Source organism: Phaseolus vulgaris, chromosome 9 (assembly GCF_000499845.2).
Source record: "Phaseolus vulgaris cultivar G19833 chromosome 9, P. vulgaris v2.0, whole genome shotgun sequence".
In the NCBI taxonomy this organism is placed as follows: domain Eukaryota; kingdom Viridiplantae; phylum Streptophyta; class Magnoliopsida; order Fabales; family Fabaceae; genus Phaseolus; species Phaseolus vulgaris.
In genome coordinates this window covers 21,047,024-21,072,465 of record NC_023751.2, presented here as the reverse complement: position 1 = coordinate 21,072,465, position 25,442 = coordinate 21,047,024, and the positions used below count along the sequence as shown (strand labels likewise).

The 25,442-nt window shown below is 33.5% G+C and overlaps 3 protein-coding genes and 1 long non-coding RNA gene across 4 annotated transcripts; all 4 read left to right on the top strand.

Annotated features, from left to right (window-relative positions):
• Positions 1 to 6,688: 6,688 nt before the first annotated feature.
• LOC137821412 (protein MIZU-KUSSEI 1) lies at positions 6,689 to 7,731 on the top strand. Its single transcript, XM_068625995.1, has one exon. It carries the CDS (start codon positions 6,873 to 6,875, stop codon positions 7,608 to 7,610), a length of 738 nt encoding a protein of 245 aa, XP_068482096.1. The 5' UTR covers positions 6,689 to 6,872; the 3' UTR covers positions 7,611 to 7,731.
• Positions 7,732 to 10,142: 2,411 nt separating this feature from the next.
• LOC137822996 (uncharacterized) lies at positions 10,143 to 11,080 on the top strand. The gene is made up of 3 exons (XR_011083042.1): positions 10,143 to 10,198; positions 10,930 to 10,954; positions 11,048 to 11,080. It is a non-coding gene; the product is annotated as an uncharacterized lncRNA (long non-coding RNA).
• Positions 11,081 to 13,362: 2,282 nt separating this feature from the next.
• LOC137820673 (4-alpha-glucanotransferase, chloroplastic/amyloplastic) lies at positions 13,363 to 18,847 on the top strand. Its single transcript, XM_068624857.1, has 15 exons — positions 13,363 to 14,083; positions 14,169 to 14,257; positions 14,329 to 14,389; positions 14,547 to 14,625; positions 15,263 to 15,399; positions 15,511 to 15,669; positions 15,774 to 15,850; positions 16,326 to 16,465; positions 16,546 to 16,577; positions 16,655 to 16,729; positions 17,220 to 17,292; positions 17,391 to 17,479; positions 18,021 to 18,065; positions 18,156 to 18,308; positions 18,487 to 18,847. The coding sequence occupies exons 1-15, from the start codon at positions 13,709 to 13,711 to the stop codon at positions 18,589 to 18,591; spliced, it is 1,689 nt and encodes a 562-aa protein (XP_068480958.1). The 5' UTR covers positions 13,363 to 13,708; the 3' UTR covers positions 18,592 to 18,847.
• Positions 18,848 to 21,033: 2,186 nt separating this feature from the next.
• On the top strand, positions 21,034 to 23,004 carry LOC137821424 (F-box/kelch-repeat protein SKIP6). The gene has a single exon (XM_068626011.1). The coding sequence runs from the start codon at positions 21,582 to 21,584 to the stop codon at positions 22,674 to 22,676; it is 1,095 nt and encodes a 364-aa protein (XP_068482112.1). The 5' UTR covers positions 21,034 to 21,581; the 3' UTR covers positions 22,677 to 23,004.
• The last annotated feature ends 2,438 nt before the right edge of the window (positions 23,005 to 25,442 follow it).

Genomic DNA, 25,442 nt, shown 5'->3' with positions numbered 1-25,442 from the left:
CACCAACTCACTTAACATGATTGATAGAATTAAATTAAAAAAAAAAATCTAACTAAAAAAATAGACTTTAGCTAAATTAATTTATTTGTAACTTAATTTATAGTGAATTACTTATAATAATTAAGATTAATCCACCTTAATAGTATGACTTGTGTAAACTATAAACTATACAATACAAACCTAAAGAGGCCAATAACTTTTCTAATACACTAACAGACTAGTCTATATATTAGAAATGGTATGCTCATCCATAATGTTATAGTACCACCACAAATAATAGTTTAAATTAGTACTACCACAAATGAAGTTGGATTAGGGTTTATTATATGTTGCTTCCACTCATTATCTACATGAGACTTATGAAAATACATGTAACTTAATTGCCAAGGAACTATTTAATGGTTGGAGAAATAATCGAGATTGATTTTCAACAAAGGTTCCACCAACCTTTGTGTATCATCAATTTCAATAAATTGAAGGAAACCATAATTTTCACAAAATAGAACATCTTGAACTCCCTAAGGTTTTAAAAAATAGCTCATCATAGATAGCTAGACAATTTAAGTTGAACTAACCAAATAAAAAATAAATTATTTCATTTTTATCATTTTAAATATTAATTAAATAGAATTTACTTTATAAATTCATAATTTTAATATTAACTTGATATGTAAGATGATATTTCATATGCAGGTTACTTTATTACAATGTATGCATTTATAAAAGAAATTTATTACACTGTAACCAAGAGATTTCTACCATAAAACTACTATTCAAAGTTTTCAGTTTATTTTTTTCTCTTTTTATATGTTTATTATATTATGATTTTATTGTAATTTTTTTTCTTACAAAAGACATATCTAGGGATGGTAAAAACACATGTAACGAATATGTTTGTGGATAAAATATGTTTAATGAATATTTCTGGGTAACAAGTATACATATTTAATTACCTATTTGTTAATAGAGTGGGTATATCATAGTATGCAATTTGGAAATATCTATTATCTGGTAATTATTGTTATTAAATTATATTTAGATATTTAAAAAAATTAAGTGATCAAAATAATTTTGTTGGTGAAAGAATATTATTGAATAGTTTTTAGAGTTAGATTATATATATATATATATTATTTAGACTTATGAAATTGAAGTTATTTTTAAAAATATTAATTTCTTAAAATTTATATTATTTTATTTTTAGAAAGATTAAATTTATTTGTACGAATACTTTATTATGTAACTTTATTTATATTATACTTTAATTTTTTTTTTCAGTTATCATATTTTAAAAACTTTTTTTTAAATAATTTTATTTAAGACTAAAAAATAAAAAAATTATTAATGGGTATTTATAGATATCCACCCATTATAAAAATTTTCAAACATGAGAATTATTGGATATGTAACTTAAAATTTAAAATGATTTTTTTAATATTTATAGGGATGCTCTAGAGAGGTGCAGAAAGAATTGGCCTTGTTAGGATGTCCATCTACCTCAAAAGAAGGATGTTCATCCATCTCAAAAGAGTTATCTTTTGTTTTCGGCTTTCGCTTCATGAGCTCTCTCAATTTCTACATACACCTTGACAAGTTTTAAAATACCAATTTTATCCTTGGAAGTTTTATTTGGAAGGAATGACCTCTATGGAAGACATGTTTGCTGGTGGTGGAGGAAGGGGACAATTCCAACATGTGGTGGAGCTCATGATATTGTTTAGAAGTAAGAATAGGTGGTTTCAAGTACAAAAGGGTGCTATTTTTTACTATTATTGGTTGAAACGGTGAAGATAAGCTTATCAAAATTCAGAGTCAAAAAAAATATTTTGAAACATTATGACTTCTATAAAAGAGTTTTTGGAATTGGTGGGGAACATTTTAGGTAACACATTTTGGAATAGTGTAGGTGGTGCTTATTATTTTAGATTCGTTTTTTTCGAAAACTTATTTTGTACACTCTGGAAAACATATTCTGGAAGTAATGCACAAGGGTTTTGGAATGGGAAGTCCATAGTATTTATGTTATGGTGTTTATGTCATCCCGAAAGAATGAAAAATTTGTATTCTAAAAAAAGAATATGGAATAATATGTGTGTTAAACTTTCAACAAATTTTATTATTTTGTTTTCTATTTAGTGAACTTTATACTTGATAATTCAACTATTTCTTGTGGATTTGATATTCATTTTTAGGGACAAATTATTACTTTTGGCGGAGTACACTTGTTGTAAAATAGTTATCCATACATTGAATGACCAACAGGGAAGGAAGACATACATATTATTAGGTTGTGAGAGAGAAGATAAGTATATACGATACAAAAAAGACTTAGAAGTTTATGATAATGGAAGTAGGAAATGTGAGTGTCATTTTAGATTGTAAGGAAAATCGGTAAAAGATAGTGATTTACTTTGTGTCTCTCATAATCACGACTCGTAAATACGTTGGTAGGTCATCCATATGTTGGTAGGTTAATACATAATGAGAAGTTCATGTTTGTTGATATGACAAAGAGTTCACTGAAATCTATAAATGTTTTTCTAATAATAAAGTAGCATAGTAAGAAAAATGTAACCACCATAAAACAAGTTTATAGTGCAAGGTATGCATATCGTAGATCGTATTCTGGTAATAAAACTGAAATGCAAAAATTGATGATGTTACTTCGGAGAGACATGTATATTTATTGGTGTAGGTTTAATGAGGGCAAGAATGTGGCGATAGATATATGTTGGACACATCCTAATTCAGTGAAACTATTGAATTCCTTTAATATTGTGTTGATGATGAATAATACCTACAAAACTACTATGTATAGGATGTCCTTACTTGGGGTTGTTGGCGTTACCTGAATAGTACCGACCTTTTCTATTGCATTTGTTATAGTGGCATTTGAACACAAAAATAACTTTGTGTGGGCCCTTGAAAAATTTAAAGGATTGTTTTTTAAAGTTGATTCATATCTTAAGGTCGTAGTTAGTGATAAAGATATTTCTCTCATGAATGTAATAAATATTGTGTTTCCAAAAGTTTGTAATCTACTATGTCACTTTCATATTGAAAAAAATATGAACACAAAGTGTAAAATGTTAGTGAATCCAAGAGAGACATGTGACCAAGTCATGGAAGCTTGGGGATCTATTATGGACTATGATGATGTAGAAATATTTCAACATTGTGTTGAGGCATTTAAAGTTGTTTGTTCACCATGGCCTATGTCAATGGTATTTGGTTAAATCCACACAAATAAATCTTTTTTAAGGCATTGACGAATAAGATTATGTACTTGGGTAACACAAGTAGTAATAGGTATGACCATTTGAACTGTATATTTTTGTTGCATGTCAAGGGAAAGTTAAGTTCATTCATAATTGTTTTTCCTTGTAGGGTTGATGTTGCACGTTGGAGTCTAAAGATGATGTTTTAAACCTCCATGGGAGACTTACACTTTTTATTGGGATATTAACGGATGATAACCTTACAACCTAATGCAATTAAAACTTCATTTCAGAACAACCTTCATGTGGTGGTGGGTCATGTCTTTAACGTGATAACGTACAAAAAAATTGCAGGTTTTGTGTCAAAATATGCTTTACAACATAATGTTGAAGAGAATGATCAAGTTAAATATGTTGTCTTAGATAAAAACCCATTGTGATTGTATCCTTAAATCTACACATGGTCTTCCTTGTGTTTATGAATGACTTCATTTGATGTTGTTAGCATACTACTACATTCAATGAATATGTTATATGGATATGATTAAACTTTCAGATATTTCTTTGATAATGTATAACTGACTAAAGTCACACTTTTATCTGCAAAAATCATGCAACCCACTAGGTAGAACATATAAGCTTAAGTAGAAAGTATCCATTTCATGTTACAACTAATGTCATATGAACAAAAGCCAATATCTCTAACATGGTAATGCAACAACTACAATGATAAAAATAAATGTGGTGAGATATGGGAGAAAGAGAATCACGAGTGAAGGAGAAGAAGATAGAGAACAACCACAAAGGTGGAGCATATTTGGAAAGGAGAAAAGGAGGGAGAGGAGAGAAAAATGTAAGTTTTAATTAAAAACCTATTAGAGTAATTCAGTTATTTCACCTTATTAAAAGGGTGCAAGTGAAAAAACGGAAGATGAAGGAAGCAAAAGACTATTTTTTTTATGGGTGATAGTATTTTGACACCGTGCTCCAGTTTACACTCACAATAAAATATTAATATTTGTAATAAAAAAAATAAAAAAATATCTTTAATGAAAATATAGACCAAATATAAATTGGTAAAATAATTTTTAAAATTAAATTTTAAAATATTAATATTTAGTAGAGTGTGGGATGGAACAAGTAAAAAAATCATTTTCCTTTTTTTATCATATCGCGTAAACCCATATACAGTCCATATACATTCCAACTCTATTACATTATTGTAAGATCTCAATTTTACAGGATTTTTTTTATTGAAATGATATGATAAACATGTTTCAAGTAAGTGAGTGAGGGTATAAAGTAAAATATAAATAACATTTTTTTTTAATTAGTAAGCAATAAAATATTGTTTTTTTTCCTATTTTCAATTTTTGAATTAATTCACAACATATTTTATCTACAAGCTAACGTTAAAAGGTATTTGTGCAACTTTATATGACGTACCTATATTTATCTCTTTTGTGTGAGTTTTTTTGAGGAATCTCTTACCACTTAACTACTTAATATCATACGTGACGACATTTTGTAGAAGAAATAAAAAAAAAGTTTCATGTTGAATACAAAATTTGAAATAACATAATAATAATAATAATAATAATAATAATAATAATAATAATAATAATAATAATAATAATAATACATTAATATAACAAAATGTGTATCTAAAATAAACATGCAAAGAGACACGTTTTTGTTGTGTGCATAGTTGAGATGCGTAATACAAATACTTTTCAAAATGTCAGACACTAAAAATGAGGTTTTCGATCATGATGGAGTTATTTTTTTGTTTTTTATTAAAATGGGGTTCGTTTAAAAAAAAATACAAATTGAGGCAAGTCGTGCAAATTCGGCACGACTTCATATGCACAAATCGTCCCAATTAGACATGACTCTGCCACGTCATACTGAAGTCGTGCCAACTTGACACGACTTCTGCCACGTCATAATTTATTTATTTTTAATTTCATTGTTTATATATTGGGTAGTAAGTTATGTAATGTTAAAAATTAATTTGATACATAATTTTCTAAGTGTATTAGTTTTAAAGAACAAAAAATTGGATACTCGTGTATGGATCATGGTTGAATTAATGAATAAATACATAGATAAAAAAATGAATGTTTTAAGAGTGTTATGAAAATACAAAGCAAACCTGACAAAGCAAACATGCCAAGCTATGACCCTCTATGTATTTATTCATTCAATTCAAACATGATTATCCAATTTTTTGTTCCTTAAAACTAACACTCTTAGAAAATTATGTATCAAATTAATTTTTAACATTACATATCTTACTACCCAATACATAAACAATAAAATTAAAAAAAATTAAAAATTATGACGTGGCAGAAGTCATGCCAAGTTGACACGACTTCAGTATGACATGACAGAGTCGTGTCTAATTGGGACGATTTGTGCATATGAAGTCGTGCCGAATTTGCACGACTTGCCTAAATTTATAATTTTTTTTAAACGGTCCCTATTTTAGTAAAAAAAACAAAAAAATAACCCCTGGTCAAAAGCTCCTAAAAAATCATACTATTATAACTTAGACAATATATAAAAATAAGTTCTGATACATCTCAAATTGTAAAAAGAAACTTGTCTTCTATATTTTATATTTATCTAGTATTAATGCAATTTCTTCTTGTTTTCGTACAAGTTTTTTAGTAAGAGCTCTTTTTAATATTCCCATCATAAGCATCTTCTTTTTTCTTCATGGAACGAAAACTTATAGTTTGAAGCATTGAATATATCACTTAATATCTTTCACCAAAAAGTTATTTTGATAAGATAAATCATACCAATTAATTACTATTCATAATATTAAATTTTCAGAAATGCAGCACATTATCCTATAATGTCAGAACCATCTAACCACTTAATCATGATGAGAAGTTCATATGATGATACGTGACTAACCGACCATGAAGACAAACTATGGGTTGACCAAGTCAGCATGGTTAATACACAATTAAGGGTTGTTTAACACAACTCTAAACATAAACCAATCCTCTAATCCGGCACACCAACAAAGGTCCATTAAGGTAATATAAATAGACACAAAATTCAAGAAAACAGTTACGTCATTATCTACATTACTCTGACACATGAATGTCGACACCTTGACTGCTTGACCGTTGGAGTGGTACCAGGAAGGAGAAACAGTAAGCTTGGAGTCATACCGACAAAAATTTCTCATTAATTTAGGTTTATTAAAAATCATAAAATTTGATGAATTACAGTTTATTTAATAAAATTCCCATCCCATTATTATAAGGTTTTAACTTTAATAAACTGAAAAAAATTGTGAAAAGCAAATACGAAAGTCCCATATTTCGGAACTTAATTGATTTGTGTTAATTAAGGTAATGTGCTATTCCTAGGTGTTTTGTATGTTTGATCTGTACGAGATTAGAGTATGAAAGATTATGCAAGAGGAAATAAGAAAGGCTATTTAAAGAATGGAGAAGGAATAACGAGTGAACAGATAAATAGGAGGAGTGTCGAAAGATGGATGTGAAGCCGCAAAAGAAGAAGAAAAGAGAACGTGGGGTTTCCCAAAGTTGAAAGAAAGAAAGGAAATACGTAGCTTCCTCTCTCTTTCATGGCACTGATCTTCTCTTCCTCTAGGTTTGTGAAAGCCAACCAATGGGGGAGCCAAGATCTGCAGAAGCAACACCACCTCCGCCACCACCACCACCAATGGCCCTCTCCCTCGTCCGACCCTCCCAAAAAAAGCGCCAAAAACCCAAAGTCATCCGCGTCTTCCGCTCCGTCTTCCGCTCCCTGCCAATAATAACCCCCTCCTGCAAGTTTCCCTCTCCCGACAACAACCACCACCACCAACACCACAAAACGATCAACAATGGAATCAAAGTCACCGGCACGCTGTTCGGGCGGCGCAAGGGCCGCGTCAGCCTCTCCGTCCAGGAAAACCCCCGGTGCCTCCCGTCCCTGGTGGTGGAACTCTCGATGCACACGAACACCTTGCAGAAGAACATGGCGAGCGGGACGGTGAGGTTGGCGCTGGAGTGCGAGAAGCGTTCGGAGAAGGACAAGACGAGGATCGAGGAGGAACCTTTGTGGAGCATGTACTGCAACGGGAAGAAGAACGGGTACGGCGTGCGGAGGGAGGCGACGGATGAGGACTTGTACGTGATGGAGCTTCTGAAGGCGGTGTCGATGGGCGCGGGCGTTCTTCCATCGAGATCCGAGGTGGAGGAGGGTGGTGACAGTGGCGGTGGCGAGGGAGGAGAGTTGGCGTACATGCGAGCACCGTTCGAGCACGTAGTGGGGTCGAAGGATTCGGAGACTCTGTATATGATGAGCCCGGACTTGCAGGGGAATAGTGGGCCCGATCTTACTATATTTTTTGTGAGGGTTTAATTCACAATTGGATAAATGATGTACAGTTAGTGATCCTGTTTGTGAGTTTTATCAGAGGCTTCATTTGTAGGATTGTTGCGATCCAGATTAGGGTACGTAAATCGAGCTTCTTCTATCTACTCATGCCTATATTTTTCTCTCTCTTTTTTACGTTCACCTCACCAAATAACTTTCTTTCTCACCATTACTAAATCTTGCAAACGCACAACACCTCATCTTTGCACATATATACTACTCAAGATTTAACAACTCCGATAAATCAAAGCAAAATGTATTTATGTTGAAAAGTAACTTTCTTCCTGCAAAATTTCTTTCTCGTGCATTCTTTTTCTTCACCCTGTTCTGTCAACTCCTTTTATCTCCTCCATAAACCATTTCACCTTCACTTCTTCTTTTATATATATTGTTAAGATTATATCTTAAAGTTGAGTTGTAACGGGTGATAAATGTACAAACTTTTGAAAAATGTTACTTTTGATAGAAAAATGATACATTCATCCATATACAATCCTCTTTCTTAACCTAAATTTTCAATTTTTATATGAAATAGCAAAAATATCATTTTTTATATTATTAATTAGAAATTATAGAGTGAAACGGAGTATTAATATATCATTGCTCCATTTGATAACAGCAAAAAAAAATACTTTATCTTGATAATGGTGAGACATGACACGAGGTGGTGTTTATGTGGGAAGAATATTTTTTTCTTTGTAAAGAATTAAGATTTTGAAATTAAAAAAAGGTATTGAAGAAATATAAAAGACGTGAAATTTAAGTCTAAGGAGTGTTTCACTCATGACTCAATCGTTATCAGAAGAAGGAGTGTTTAACTCTTGATTCAATCCGAACTTGAAAACAATCCCATATCGAAAGAATCGAAGGAGAAGATGAGAGTAAATGCAAAAATCTCATTAGTGATGTGCACCACATCGAACAATCATTTCACATATGAAGAATTGAACAAAGAAGTGATAACACCTCCACCAGAGGGAATGAGGTATGCGCGGGAGGAAGAAGAACGAAATCGAAAAAATAAATTTTTAAATTGTCATTCATTTGTATTAAAATATCGGAATATGATACATTAATTCTCATTAAATAAAAAAGACATGCATGACATTCCTAAATAATATTGTTTAATAATCTTTATGTTATTTTTTAATTTAAAATTCTAATATAATTATTATATTATTAAAGTCATTTGTCAACTGCATGTTATTTTTTTATGAGTATCAACAAATTTTTTCCTAAAACATCACCTACATTTGTAAAAAAAAATCATGACACATGCCAAACTCATCAGTTCTCAAATGAAATTTGTAAAATAAAATAAAATCTTACCACATGTTTATCACTTGTGAAATAGATTACAAGTAAGAGTATTGTTAACATACATACTCCTTAACTTTGGACCAAAGGGGATTTTTTGCGGCTGCCATGGTCTGATTGCTGTATGCAGATTTAATTAAATTTGTTGTGACTAATTAAAAAATATGATCCAAACATTTTTTTTACCAATTTTCTATTATGAAGGTTTATATCTCCAACAAACGAATATTATGAATTGTAATAAGTAATTGACAAGGAAGGAGATGAACTTAAACCACTTCTAATTTTGTATATGTTTGGATCTATTATATTAAGCTTTTGTAAGATAAAAAAAAAATAGTGTTTTTTAGTTTTGTATGTAGTGATTGTGATCAAACTTTGTGCAACTAATAATAGATTGTTAACTACATTAAACTTCTAAATTCTACAACTAATTGTGGGAATTTAAGAATTTTTAAAGGTTTTCATGGAATTAGCAACTGCTTCACTTGTGATTATTTTTTATAATTATTTGACTCTTTTTTTTGTCCATCTTCTCTTAATTTATTTGAAAATTCAGTTTCATTCATTAATCCACATTTACATTCTTTAAAAGAATATTTTATATGAAATACTCACTTGCATCTAAACAATATAATTATTTTCACTGTACATCGATTAATATAAGACATGTGTTTATTTACTCTTACAGGGAGCTTTGTGGGTTGATTATCGGTGTAGCTGCAATCAGCACAATAGAAATTGGTTTGCTTCCCAAATTGCTTTCGTTTTTTTTTTATTTTCTGTTTCTTGATGTTGTTTTTATCTTTTCCTGTTCGAATCTCTTGAAAACATAATACAATGTGAGAAGAAGATGATGTTTTTGTTAGGTTTAAGTAATTTATTCCTATACCTGTGCCAACTTTTTGTTTTACCACCCGTACCTAAAATCTCAAATCTCTACGACAAGCAATTCATTTTGTTTTTGTTCATATGGTTAGTTTTCTAGAAGTATATAAAACAAGTATAAAATGGAGGCATGGGACCTAAGAACACGTAAAGAAGATGCTCGTATGTACAGGAACTGAAATGTATAGAAGTTAGGTATAAGGACTAAAACGAAAAGCTGGTGCAGACATAGGGATCAAATGATGGTATCTGCCTAATTTTGTTGTCTTATCTACTTTATGTACATTTGTCACAGTTTTTTGACATATATGGACGGGACATCAATTGAGCATATATATCGATGCTACTCAGCTTCTTTTATTGAAAAGGTTCACATTCTTTTCAGGCATATTCATAAGTAATACTGCGTATCTATTATAGAACGAGTAAAAGTTCATTGACTTTTACTTTCCATTTTGAATTTATAATCCACTATTAAATAATATTGATTTCAGCATACTAATATTAGCCATGACTTATGTAGTTTCTTTATTATTATGATTTTTTACATATTGTTTCTAGTATATGACTATACATACATACATACATATATATATATATATATATATATATATATATATATATATATATATATATATATATGATGGTATTTTATGTTAGGCTCCTCATCCAGTTATTCAGTTCAGTCGTTTATCTCATAAACACAAAAAAACGTTGTTCCTTTGGGTGAATTCAATTGGTTAAGTTGCGGGACACAAATTGAGGTGAACAGGTTTAATCCCCGCAAATCCGCTATGCACTTCATCCCTTTTCCATTCTGTTATCTTATTAGTGCTTGTATTGGAAGACAAGAGGATTGAGAGAGAAGGAACATATGAACAAATTAAATTTATGATGGGTTTTGTCTTGTTAAGGGAAAGTAAGTTTGCATTAAATGTAGAAAATTGGAATTCTGATTAGACTCAAGTTTGTTAATGTAGATTGAAACCCATTTTAGTTTAAAGTTCAAAATTATTATACCTCCTTCATATTTCCTTGAACATAAGAAGATATTGTATAAAGCAAATATTTCTATTTTTTTTCCCTCTTAATACGGCAGCCCCAAATTGAAAGTGGTGACAAAAGTAAGTTTCCATGTCCATACTAGTTCTTTTGTTTTCTAAAGTATCCTTTCCGCACCTATCTGATGTCAAAATTCAATTCTTGCCATGCCTCAGTTATAATGCCTCCATCGGCCCTTGTTCGTGTCGGTTAGTTGTCACTGTTGAACTGTTTTTTATTTTGCTTCAAGATGAACATATACTAAGAGTGAAATTCTAATGCCAACTTTTATCTGCAGCATCTCTGCATATTGATTACCCAATGTTGTTTGAACCGCGTAATGATGCTGCTGAACGGGTTTCTCATTGTGATGTTCTTGAGTTCACTGCAGAGGAAGGCATGATATACATGCCATACTGGGTAGGCATTCCGAAGTAATTGACTCAATATGGGCAATGAGCAATGTTCTAGCTATGTAATGGTATCAGATAAATTTTTCCATAATCAGAACTTCAATGAAGTGAAATGAATAAGGTATACACATCACAGCTTCCATAAGTTAATTTTAACTTGAAAAGAGTCTAAGAGTAGTAACATGCAGAATGAATATGGTAAGCCACCTTTGATGAGGAGGAGGAGTATTTGGACGTCTGTATTTTCAAATGCACACGATGTTGGTGCTGCATTTGCTGAAACTGTTGTAACCTTGCAGAAAAAATTATCCCATTGAGTGAGTTCCCACGATCCAAAGCCATGTCACCATCCTCACTGATTTGAGATCCACCGTTGAAGGAATACGATGGCACAGCTTTTAAGCGAGTTTTGAGAATCTTGAAGGCAGCACTTTACTGCATGATAACATAAAATGAGGTGTTAACATGAACAGCAAACCCATTTGTATCATCAAAATTTAGTGTTTACACATTCAATATTATTGTCAACCTATGAATGCATATACTGTCTCTTCGTACAATAGTAAATATATTATATGATCAATATAATAAAAAAAATTGTGATAATGTAAATCGAAGACAAGGATAAACAACTCAATTTTTGTATACTTAAGTTACAACTCATAATATTATTATTTTACTATTTTTTTCATATCATTTATGTCATATACAACGAAAGAAGGGTAAAAAGTATTATGAGGATCGAGAATATTCTTGGAAGGAAGTGAGACTTGGTTGGGAACAACGTAGTATGATTTCATCGTTAAAGAATTTGAAAGCCACCAAAAATAGTAGCAACCAGCTATTCGAATTGTTACATAATCATACATTTCTCCATATTCTTTTTCCCTTTCAACGAAAAAGAAACACCAACCAAAGGATGTCTGCATTCTCTCAATTTAATTTACAAGAAGTCCTCTCCCAGGTTACCAAAATGAACTATAAGATGCAAAAATGTGAGCTGAAACATAAAACTAATACTAACCAATCTATACATACATGAATATTTAGATTAGTTAAATCATCAGTTCACCTAAAGGAAACAGCTGTCAAAACATCGTTAGATCAATCCTATTCAGCATATGTTAGCCATTGCACATAAACAAAGGAACACAAACGCTGTAACCATGTAACTATTTTCATCGTACATCAATTAGATTCGAACTCAGATATATCTCATCCATATCGATAAATACAGAATATTCCGAACTCTGCTGCCACCATGAGAAAAAACCAAGCCACGCCACTTCACCTCTTATACAAACAAGCAAAAACCTCTTGGTCCTTCTCTTCAGTCAGCACCGATTTTCTTTCCTCGTAGGGTGTGTTTCCCTTTTGTCACATTCCTCCTGCCTTGCCTATTGTTTTTTCCTTTTACCTCCATGTTTAAGAAAGTATCACTAAAGCAAGAGTCGACACCGTGCACACTAACCCACATTTAAAGCGACACACGTGACAATGAAATGTCAGAATGAAATTGTGTTTGTTGACTGACGTGGCAAGTTTGATTGGAATTTATGAAATAATAAATTTTTATGTCAAATTTGAATCCTGCTCACTTTTGCTCTCTTTTTGTAATGGTGTAATATACTACGTTATCTAACCGGTGTAACGCTGCTCTTACTTAAACTTTTTTAAAAAAATTTGTTTTGTTGTCAGTTGAGTATATTACAATGATTAAGCCATTTAACCTTGTAATATATCACACTCTTACTTAATTTTTTTTTTTATTTTGTTGTGAGTATTTGGTTGGTACTTTTCTTTACTTTTTTCTTCTTGACGAGGTCACTTCTAATGGGATCGTTGCTTTTTTTTTTTCTTTTGTTTGAAATTTTCTCGTTTCTTCGCCCCTATTTAAACGCTAAATCCTTACGCTCTTATAAAATTGACCTTATTGTCACACCACTTCATCAAAATTATTAACAAAATCTCACTCTCACATTTATCCAATGCCTCTGCGGTATCAAGTATCCGGTGTTAATAAAACATTTTCTTTAAAAAGAATTGATTAATTAGAGCAGTTATATGTTCATGGGTTTATTGCATACTCCTTTGGCCAATTTACTTGAAATATTAGTTATTTCAATAATAAATTCTCCAAAAACTTGGAAAGTAAACAATTATTTGCTTGTAAAGGAAAACAAAAATATCACAAGTTTAGTGTGATTCACTGTAATAGTTAGTGATATGACAGGGAGGAGTCTGCACATTTCATACATTTCTGTCCGTTGAGTTTGCCTAGGATCACACAGTGATGACAGACAGGTTCTGTCTGGTTGTGCCTTCACGAGTTTCCTGGCACCGCTCACTCTACTCTTCAAGAGAATGCAGCTGATTTTCTTTTTCCAAATTACACTGAAATTCGTAGATAGAGACAGATAAGGCATGGCTCTGGCATTGAACATCTCAGTGTGTTTCCCACACCACCGTTGCCCCGTTCTCTTCAAACCCTCCAAACCAAATCTCTCCTTCCCCGTCGCTTCCGCTTTCTCTTCGTTAACTCAACGCACCGTTTCCGTAGGTGAAGATTTACCCGACAACTACAGCGATTGGATTCCCAACTCTGACCTTCGCAGAAGATGCGGCATTCTACTCCATCCGACGTCGTTTCGAGGCCCCTACGGCATCGGCGATCTCGGTCACGAGGCCTTCCGTTTCATCGATTGGCTCCACCGCGCCGGTTGCTCCGTTTGGCAGGTTCTTCCTCTCGTGCCGCCTGGCAGAAAAGCCAACGAAGAAGGATCCCCTTACTCTGGCCAGGTTCGATTCGATTCGGTTCAGATAGTTTCTTTTTCCCCTAAACTATTTCGGTGCAATGCACTTACTTTCACATTCTGATTTTCAGGATGCGAATTGTGGCAACACGCTCTTGATCTCTCTTCAAGGCCTCGTCGACGATGGATTGTTGGAGAAACACGAGCTTCCTCAACCGATGTGAGTCGCGTAGTTTTTCAGTTTTATTTGTTCTAGTTTCCTTTTTTCAACGTTTTGTTAAATGAATGCAGTGATGCAGAGCGCGTCAATTTTTCACTCGTTGCTGACCTTAAGGATCCTCTGATAACCAAGGTAAGGTGTTTACAACATGTTATTGCTAGGATTGTTCCTCACTTCATCCATCTACCTTGTTTATTTTATTTTTTGTGACTCTTCCTTTGTTTCATGGGCATCTTTGTGTGTTAGGTGTTTAATATTGATTTCCCTCCTTTTGAAATTCCATATGTAGGCTGCAGAGAGGCTCATTTCAAGTGAAGGAGAACTCAAAACGCAATTCGAGAATTTCCGAAAGGACCCCGACGTATCAAGTTAGACACTTATTTTTACAATTCATATGTAATTGGATATATGTCTTTGAGTTCCAGTGCCTTTGAAATAGTAATTTGATCATACGATTATTTTATATTATATGTAAGTGCACAGTTAGTTTGTGTGCATATTTGGACTGTTCTTTTACCCTTTTTCTTCCCACAGCTTTGGTGGATTTTATCCTCCTATTCGTTGCTATTTCCTCTGTTAAAGCAGCTTTTTGAAATGGGAAAATAAATAAAATGTTGAAGTTTGTTGTGATCGCAAATTCCAATTAAACAATTGCAACAAGATAATCAGTTCAAGCTAGAAAAAAAAATTAAATATATGAATACTTATGCATGTTTCTTATGGATGGTTGCAGCATGGAAACAACTTATTGAATTTAGGATTACGTGTTACAGAAGTTGGAAGGAAATAAACATTAGGATTTGTGGTGATAATAAGTAAAATACTGAGTGGACAGAGGATTTGAACACTGAGAAGTTTCTTTTGGGTTTGAAGATACATGCAACTTTCTTAATGTTACTTACATATCAGTTTGCAAGACTTACCTTGGAAAATCTTTCAAAATCAATTAGAGGAATTTCTTTCTTTTGTAAGGTTGTAACTTGTAATATCTTTGCAATGCTGTAGGCTGGCTTGAAGATGCAGCGTATTTTGCTGCTATTGATGACAGTTTAAACACATTCAGCTGGTACAATTGGCCTGAACCTTTAAGAAATCGCCATCTTGTAGCTTTAGAAGACATTTACCAACAGAAACAAGATTTTGTAAGGACATAAATTATCGTTATAGCTCAAATTATTGTCTACTTGTTATCACTACTCTTCTACTTGTAGCCAGAAGGGTTCTTGATGAGTCATTTATACTTTTGCATGCAGATAAATGTATTTATTGCCCAACAGTTTTTGTTTCAAAGGCAGTGGCAGAAAGTCCGCTGCTATGCACAGAGTAAGGGAATCAGTATAATGGGAGACATGCCAATATATGTTGGTTATCACAGCGCAGATGTTTGGGCAAATAAGAAACATTTTTTACTGGTTAGTAGTACCTAAAGAATGTCTCTGAAGTCTGGTATGACCTTTTTAATTTTTTGGAGCAAATTGTACCTTTTGATCATAAAATCTCTATGTTTATCTGACAGAACCGGAAAGGCTTTCCACTTTCAGTGAGTGGTGTTCCTCCTGATGCATTCAGTGAAACTGGTCAGCTTTGGGGCAGGTTTGAAGTTAATCCCATGATAAATATTTTGTTATACATATTTTCCACGTTTTTTTATTTAATTCTCGTCCTGATTCTTTATTTGCTTCTTCTGTGATTATGGTGAAAAAGCATCTTCTTTGACTTGTTCCAACTCAATTTAGTTCCTTTCACTTTCCAAGCTTTAACCATCTGTGCCTTATAGACAATATATCCTGCTTGATATTTCTATTAGAAAGGGACAGGACTCAAACCCAAAGTTAGCTCAAAGGGAGAGGATTGTCTAGGTCTTATATCAAACATTTAGGCCATATTTCTAGTCAATGTAGGATATTTTAACAATCTCAAGACCCTGTTTCAGCCTTTTTCTCCTTGGTATTTTTCTTTATTGTAATAACTACTATCATGTTATACTGTAGTACATTTTAATAGGTTTCCTGTCCCGTATAGATTACTGATTTCTCATATTTTATATTGTCAACTTTTAATCAAAAAGCCCCCTATATGATTGGAAAGCCATGGAGAAAGATGGATACTCATGGTGGATACGTCGCATACGAAGAGCACAAAATCTATTTGATGAATTTAGGATTGACCACTTTAGAGGATTTGCTGGATATTGGGCTGTTCCCGCTGGTAAGCATACACTCTACAATAAGCTTATTTCACTTGCTTGGTGCGTTGTTCTAAAATGTGTGTGGTCTACAAATGTGCAGAAGCAAAAGTAGCTATGCTTGGAAAGTGGAAGGTCAGAGCCTCTCATGTTGTTCTTTCTTTAATTTATTTGGTCAAACTATAATCTGCTTAGTATCATTTAAATGATAGGTAGGACCTGGAGTGTCCTTGTTTGACGCCATTTTCAGAGCTGTTGGCAGGATTAATATAATAGCAGAAGACCTGGTATGCATTATTAAAACAAACTCAATAGTTGTTTTAGGGTTAAATATGTTTTTAGTTTCTCAAATTTAAGCTAAGTTTGTTTTTGGTACTCTAAAATGGATCTTTTTAGTCTCTGTAATTTGACAAAAAGGGTTGTTTTAGTCCATTTGTTCAAACTGTTCATATCTCAATGTAGTCAAAATAAATGTGGTAGGGTATTTGATGGTAAGAACGCAAAATCGAATAGATTGTCATGTAAACAATTTATAATCGTTAGTTTATGTAACAAGCTCAAATTTTAACAGTATTTGGGACAAAAAGACTAAACCAAACATTTTTCAAATGACAAGGACTAAAAAAATCAATTTTAAATTTGAGAGACCAAAAACAAACTTATACCAACTTTGCAGGAATAAAAGCATATTTAAACCATGAGATCATTGCATTCATTCATTCCTGACTCTTTCTTAGGGTACCCATTGTAAAGTTTTGGGTTTGTGATTTATGAAAGGGAGTTATCACTGAGGATGTAGTCCAACTAAGACGATCCATTGGAGCACCTGGAATGGCTGTTCTCCAGTTCGGTAATGATGGATTTCTAATTTTGTTTACCATGTTCAGTTTCTTGCCCTAAGTAATTCAAAGTGGCTGAATATTTTCTTATCTAATTAACTTTATCCAGGATTTGGGGGCGGTGCTAATAACCCTCATTTGCCACATAATCATGAGTGCAATCAAGTTGTCTATACAGGGACTCATGACAATGACACAGTAAGAATTTCTTTAGCCATACATCTATGGTGTTGCATGTCTGTCTTATAGAAAGGACCTGGGTGTATGCTCTACAGAAATCAGTCAAAGATTATGATAGGGTAGGGATCTGATATCTTAATTAAAAAGTCTGGGGAAGAACTCCCAGTATACAAAATAGAACGAACATACTATTGAACTTTGAGGTTCAGCACCTTTTAATGTCCAAAGGCTCATTACCTCACAAATTGACGAGATGTCTCTCCCTCTCACCCCTTATTTACATGCAACATGCCTTATTTTTCTAATTATCTCAGCCCCGACCAACTCTCTCATTAATTATTCAACAATATCTAACAGATTGCCAATAAGACAAGATTTTCTATATGGAGAACCCACACTTTTTTTGTGTGGAATGTTTTACCTATTGAAATTGATGCATGCGTCTGACATGTATAACTTCAGATATCTTAGTTGCTTTGTTTGTATACTTCTGTCATGTCTTAAAAAATATTACCTGTCAATGCTAAAAACCTTGAGAAGAATTGCCTTTCTTCTACAGATCGGAGGCTGGTGGAAGGCTTTGAGCCAAGAAGAGAAATCCAATGTAGGTTTGGTTGTGTTTGTGAAGTTATGAAATGTATTTTTGAACCATGTTGAGCGAGAGTTCATCTCCCTCTTCATTTTCATATTTCAGGTACTAAGTTATCTTTCATTAAATGAGGGAGATGACATTTCTTGGGCTCTAATCCAGAGAGCATTGGGTTCTGTTTCTCAAACAACAATAATACCTATGCAAGATGTTCTTGGATTGGGTAGTTCTGCCAGGATGAATATTCCCGCAACTCAGGTAAAATGTTATGCATGATGTTCATTTTGTTCTGGCAACATTTTGGTTTATTTAACCTGAACAAAGAAAATAAAAATGTTAGAAGACTTGACATCTGGACAATTTTAGACCCCACCAGCCCCCCTCACAAAATAAATAAATAAAATCATGACATTGGTTGATCCCCTGATTAATGCAGTTTGGAAACTGGGGTTGGAGAATTGCAAGTTCGGTGAGCTTTGATGGCTTGGAGAGAGAGGCAGACAGACTCAGAGAAATGCTTTCAATGTATGGCCGGCTTTGAATATGAATTTCTTTGAGTGTTAAAGTTGAAGAGTTTTCCTTTTAACGGAAGCATAAGTTAAGTGGAAAATGCTACAGTTTGGATGAAGTTGAGAAATGAAACTGGGTGCTTGTTTTAGGGTAAAGTAATTTGAGAAGGCTGGATGCTATGCTTCAATGGAAATTTGTAAAAATGATAATGCCGAGCTCTTACATATTGTAATGCTATGTAAAACATGCTTGTTTAAATATGAAAAAAAAAGTGGTATGTTATATTATATCAATTACCATTTCATAGTAATGTTTATTAACAAAAAATGTCAGAAGATTTGAATGTCATAATGTGAATGTAACGCAGGAGTACAATCACCAATATTTTTGCTCGTGCACTCGTTAGTGTTGGAAGTGCATGCTTGGTTTCGTGGTGGTTGCATAGATAATTGCATTCATCCTGATCAAATCCCTTTAGACCATAGGACAACCAGAGGCCTAAAAGCTTGTAAACTCACTTTTTTTTTGTCAAAGTTGCTCAAGTTCAAATGAACTTGACAAATGCCAGTGAGCTCGTAATTATATCAGAGTACTCAAATCATAGTCGTTCAACTGCTACTAGGGACACTTGTTCAGGAAATAAGATTTTAGAGTTTAGGGTTCTACAATAATTAATAATTTAAAACACTTAGAAGAAGTCAAAATTATATGAATTATCAATTATATGGAAGAACAATAGTTAAAAAGATAAGCATTTTATAAAAGGAAAAGTAGTCTGAATTTGAAAAAAAAAAAACATCAATTATATTTGCATAAAAGAAACTAAACCCTAAACATAATAAAAATCATATTTACGTAAAAGAAACTAAACATAATAGAAATCAATTAAACAAATCATAAACATTAAACATAGTGCACCTCAAAGAAGGAGTTTTCACTTTATCTTCGATGAGAGGGAAAAGTCTATTTGAAAATGAATTTCCGATACTTAATTCAGTAGGAACATAAAGATTGCAAGCTTTTAACTCTATGAGAGTTAAAAGTATGAGACAAGATAAATTGTACTTTTTGGAGAGTGAATATTTATAGATTTGGTAACAAAAATTTTGGTTGCTAGTTAGATACCAATTTAGAAATTATTTAATAATAAAAAAAATTAATTTAAAAACAAAAAAAATTTAGTGTCTAAAATGATCTCTAATTTAGTAACTATAATAATTAATTATTATTTTTTTTTTAAATTGATTTCTATTTTACGTAATGCATAATGAAATATAGATAAAAGCAAGAGAGTAAGCGAAAAGGCAAAGTTTTGGTGTAAAACCCTAGTAAAAGGGTTAGAAGAGAGAGACCATGAAGTGCGAGAGGAGATAGGCGAGAGTGGAACGTGAATGAGAGAAAAAAAATGACATGAAGAATGAAGGAGAAAGGGAGAATTCACATCTCATCTTCATAATGCATTTGGTGAATGGTTTTTTTTTATATCTTTTCAAGTGTTTGAATTTTGATTTTTAAAAACGTGGAAGTGACATGTGACAAAAGTGACCCCTAAAAGTAGTTTTTAAGTATATTATAAATAGATATATTTTCAATTCTATATTAGGATTTGTGAGGAGGAGGAAAGTGGACCTGTGATGTTAGTTTGTTTGAATTGAGAGATGATAAAGTGGATTTGTGAAGATGATATATTGAATTTTGTAAGTGATGTGGTAGTTGGGAAAAAATTTAGAAACTATTTTAAAAGTGTGAAATGTAAGTTTATAAATTTATTTTGTTATTAAAAAATATTTAAATAATAAAATATGATATTTTTTTAAGATTTGAGTTAATTAATTTTTTTGTAATGTATAATATTCATAATTGTCAATATTTTGAATAAAAAATTAGAGTTATATATAGAAATTGTTACATAAAAATAAATAATTAAAATATTCAAAATTTTAAAAATATAATATAAAATAATTTTGTATTAAATTAAAATGATATATTATAATTTTGTATTATAATTATATATTTTTTTATATTATAATTTTTTTATATTATTTATAACTATATATTATTATTAATAGTATAATTAAATATTTTTATTACACAAATTTATGTAATATTTAATATATTAATTTTATATTGTATATATAATTATATTAATAATGATAATAGTAATAAAAGTAATTTATATATTATATATAAAATAATATTATGTATAATTATTATAAAGAAGTTAATATATTTTAAATTTATTTTAATATACAAAAGATATTTATAAAATAAAATTACTATATTATTTTTTATAATGAATATTATTATTATTATATAAATTTAAATATGTATTATCAGTAATTATATATATTTATTTTTATTAATTATTAATATTTATATTTATTAATATTAATATTATGTGTGAAAAATAGTGATTTGTGTTTGAATAACATGATAAAATTGGTGCAAAAGTAACCCTAATCCAATAGCCACATGTGAGATGCTCGCAACAATTGCATCCTCTGTTTTGGAGGGGAGGAAGAGAAGAAGATGGAAATGGAGTCGTTTTTCGCGGAGAGAAAACCATAGCTTTTGAGCCTTGTGTCCTCGGAAAACCAAGCCGAAAACTATTTTCGCTGCTTCAATTCTCAATATCAATCATTGTTTTTGTTGTTGGTAATTTGATGTGCAGAGATGGTAATGAATGCGGAGAAGGCAGAGAGTGAAAGTGGAGGTGCTGGCTGGGTTAGCTTTATAGATCTAGAGAGATTAGAGGGACGCACATGAAGACAACACAATATATAAAATCAATTTTCACCCTATTCTAGGATTTATCTTCTACAATAATTTGATAACTTGTTTTAATAATAAAATATTATATTTATACAATAATTATAATAATAAATATAAATAAAATAATAAAAAAATTAATTGTTTACGAAGGATGTCATTGTAAGGAAAGGTGGCCATTGCGAAGAGAAAAAGAAAAAGAGAGGAAGTGAGGTTGTGTTGGGAAAGTAGCATTCCACAGCAACAGAAGCCATGTGGAGGCCCTGTCCTTCAGAAGAGGAAGCAGAGGCACCAACGACGACACCACCGAACAACCTGATCCCGTCCCTCCCAGACGACGTCGCTCTGAACTGCATAGCACGCATCCCTCGCTCCCGCCACCCAACCCTATCCCTCGTTTCCAAACCCATCCGCACCCTCCTCTCTACCCCTCTCTTCTTCACCACGCGCTGCCTCCTCAACTGCACGCAACCCCTTCTCTACCTCACTCTCCGCACACCCGCCTCCTCCCTTCAGTGGTTCACGCTCCACCGCACAGTTCCTAGCCTCCTCCTAGCGCCTCTTCCCCCTATACCCTCCCCCGCCGTGGGCTCCGCCTACGCCGTCCTTGGCTCCACCATCTACGTCCTCGGCGGCTCCATCAACGACGTACCCTCCCCCCACGTCTGGCTCCTCGACTGCCGCTTCCACCGCTGGCTTCGGGGCCCAACCATGCGCGTAGCCCGGGAGTTTGCTGCCGCCGGGGTCATCGGCGGAAAGATCTACGTCCTCGGCGGCTGCGTCGCCGACACGTGGGCTCGCTCCGCCAATTGGGCGGAGGTCCTGGACCCCGACGTTGGGCGCTGGGAGAGGGTGGCCAGCCCCTCCGAGGTCCGGGAGAAGTGGATGCACGCCAGCGCGGTCGTCGGCGACAGGGTGTACGCGATGGCGGACCGTGGCGGCATCGCGTATGAGCCGCACAGCGGATCGTGGGAGAGCGTAGGGGGAGAATTGGACCTCGGGTGGAGAGGTAGAGCGTGCGTGGTGGAGGGTATTTTGTACTGCTACGACTATTTGGGGAAAATCAAAGGGTTCGATGTGGGGCGTGGGGTGTGGGAGGAGTTGAAGGGTTTGGAGAAGGGTTTGCCTCGGTTTCTGTGCGGGGCCACCATGGCTGATTTGGGTGGGAAGTTGTGTGTGGTGTGGGAGTGCCAAGGGAGTGGGAAAGAAATGGAAATTTGGTGCGCTGAGATTGGAGTGAAGAAGAATCCAGATGGGGAGCTGTGGGGTCAACTTGGTTGGTTTGGGCAGGTTCTCTCTGTTCCCAAAGGCTCCTCTGTTGTGCATTGTTCTTCTGTTGCCTTGTGACCTTACTGTTGTAAGCATTCTTTAACTTTACTTTGAATTGCTGCCACTTTACTTTGAATTGGTGGCATTATCGCTCCGGTGTTTGTGTCATTGAATGTGAAGTTGCCTATAAATTAACTGGAGCTTGCTCAAGTTGTAGTGCTGCTGCAAGTAAATTTACTGATGTACAAGTATCACCGCGACTTTGAATTTCATATACTGGATCTGAGAACCCAATATTGTTGCATAACATGACATTCATTTGCCCCTTATTTTGGTAATCGCAGGAAATGTATATCTATACCTGTTTATTGTATCTCAATAAAATATTTCCTTTCAGTTTTGTACAGTCACTTTCTTTAGTAATTGAATTATACTTCAGATTTGGCAAGAGGTTGTGTAAGTAAGTAGAATAGGTTGTTTAATTTAAACCTGCCAGGTCCAAGAATACTTATCGTCTAGCAGCATTTCTTTAGGAACATTTGTTCCCTGGTTGGAACCTAATTTCATATATTCACAATATTTGGTTCAAGAAGTTCAATCTTCTTGTGAATAGGAGTTTAGCATAATTCTTGTCAAAATGTGCTTACACAAATTATGCCTAAACACCAAATATGTTGTACATCTTGATGGTGTATGCATCATTCTTTTTCCAAACAAAAAGATACAGCTCATTACCATGCTATAATTTAGGAGTGTTTATGAGTAAATAAAAGAGATTGAGTGAGTATTTTGTGGAGGATAAAACTATATTTATAGGATTTTAGACCTAGGTTAATATCTAGAGACTAGTCGTTACAAGGTAAGACCATTTTGTTTGTTATAACAAATTTAATTTTTCATCTCAATCTGAGTTGTTGGTTTTACTTGCCAATATTTTGGTACTGGGTGAAACACAAGTTCCCGAGTTTGGAATCGGATGTGATAGGTGAACAAGCTTAATAGTTGAAAAATCATTTAGCTCAGAGGTTATCTTTTCACAACCATATACGTTCAACTTGAATAATCAGTTAAGGTTGTCTTTTTATGACTAGTTTTAGGTTGAGCTTTGCGACCATTCATAAAACTGAGCATCTGAAGTTAGTCCAATTTCTTCATTCATTATGACCTATTTTGAAATGGTACAAATCCTCATACACATTAATAAGGAGTTTTCATACTTAATGATGAATTTAAATTATTTTGAGACATTACGTCACTTGAGTGGTTCATTTAGCATGCCATGTTTGTCTTAAGACGTGACGTTTAAGAGTTGCGATGTTTTGCACTAAAAAAATTTAAGCGTTTTTAAAAGCTTTGCCTACCCTTTGTACTATTAAAAATCCTTCATTCCACTAGCATTGACACTTTCATAAGTTCTTGTGCGAGCATGTTCATCTGTTCTTTTTTGCTTCATTCTCTCATTTAGTTTATGTATGCTTATAATGGCTTCTTCTTGTTCTTTTCTGTTTGCTCCAATGGTAGCAACCCTCTGGTAGGTAAGGAGGTTGTTCCCATTGGAGATGAACCATCTTTGAGTTGTATTGACTTGTGTTCTCCGTTGAAGGGAATTTAGTGGAGGAACTATGTTCTCCACTCCCTGATACTATTGTTGCGATTGTGTCTGCCATGCCAGAAGGTAATAGATCTATCGTTAAGCATAAAAGCTTCTTCCTAAGAAGTGCCAGAAACATCAGAGCCAAATTTGGCCAAGGGAAACGAAAAAGATAGGTTTCCTTAAAGCACGGATCCCGAGTACTTCTAGGTACTCGAGGAAGTTGTCGCCTACCCCCCAAGTTTACCTCAACAGAATAATATTATAGTTTACTAAGTGCAAACATCAAGCTTCATCAATATACTATATCAGTTCAAAAGGTAAACATCAAGTGTGGTGATATCATTAGATGTCTGATCTTAATTTGTTGACCGTAAGTATATTTAGCTCAACTTTAGGGCCAATGCATTTATAGCTCAGCTCCACACATTAAGCATGTTTGACTTGATTCCATGCCTAAAGTATCTTTAGCTCAGCTCCACGCTTAGAGCATTTATCCTAACTCCACACATTCAACATCTTTAGTCTAGTTCCACGCCTTACACCTCTTTAGTTTGACTTTACGTTTAGAGCATCTCTAGCTCAAATCCATGTCGTAAGCATATGTAACTCGACTTCATGCCTTAATTATCTTTAACTTGGCTTTACGTCTTGAGCATCTCAAATTTAACTTAGCACAATGCATCTCTAGTTATCTCAAGCCTTTCAACTCTAGTTCAACTTAACACCTTGAACATCTTTAGCTCATTCTCGTGCTTTGAGCATCCACACATTGAGAATGTTTAGCTTGACTTCAAGCCTAGAGCCTCTTTAGCTCGACTCCACACACTGCACATGATTAACTCTACTTTAAGTCTAAATCATCTTTAAATCAACTCCAACCTATAACATATTTTTGTTTAGCCTAACTTCTATAACTTCTTTAGTTCAGCTTTACGCCTTAGACATATTTAACTTAGCTCCATACATTGAACACGATTAACTCAGCTTTTGACCTATAGCATTTTTAGTTTGGCTTCAGGCCTTGAGCATAATCAACTCATCTCCACACATTGAGCAAAGGTTAGTTTGGTGTGAACCCTAAAGTATCTCTAACTCGGTTTCTAGCATGTCTAATTTGATCTCGTGCCTCAATTATACTGTGTCAATTCAAAAGTAAAAACTATTATCGTTCACTAAATGAAAATATCAGGCTTCACTAATAAAAAGCATTAACCTGAAGTATCATGTTGTATCTCAAAAATCATAAGTTT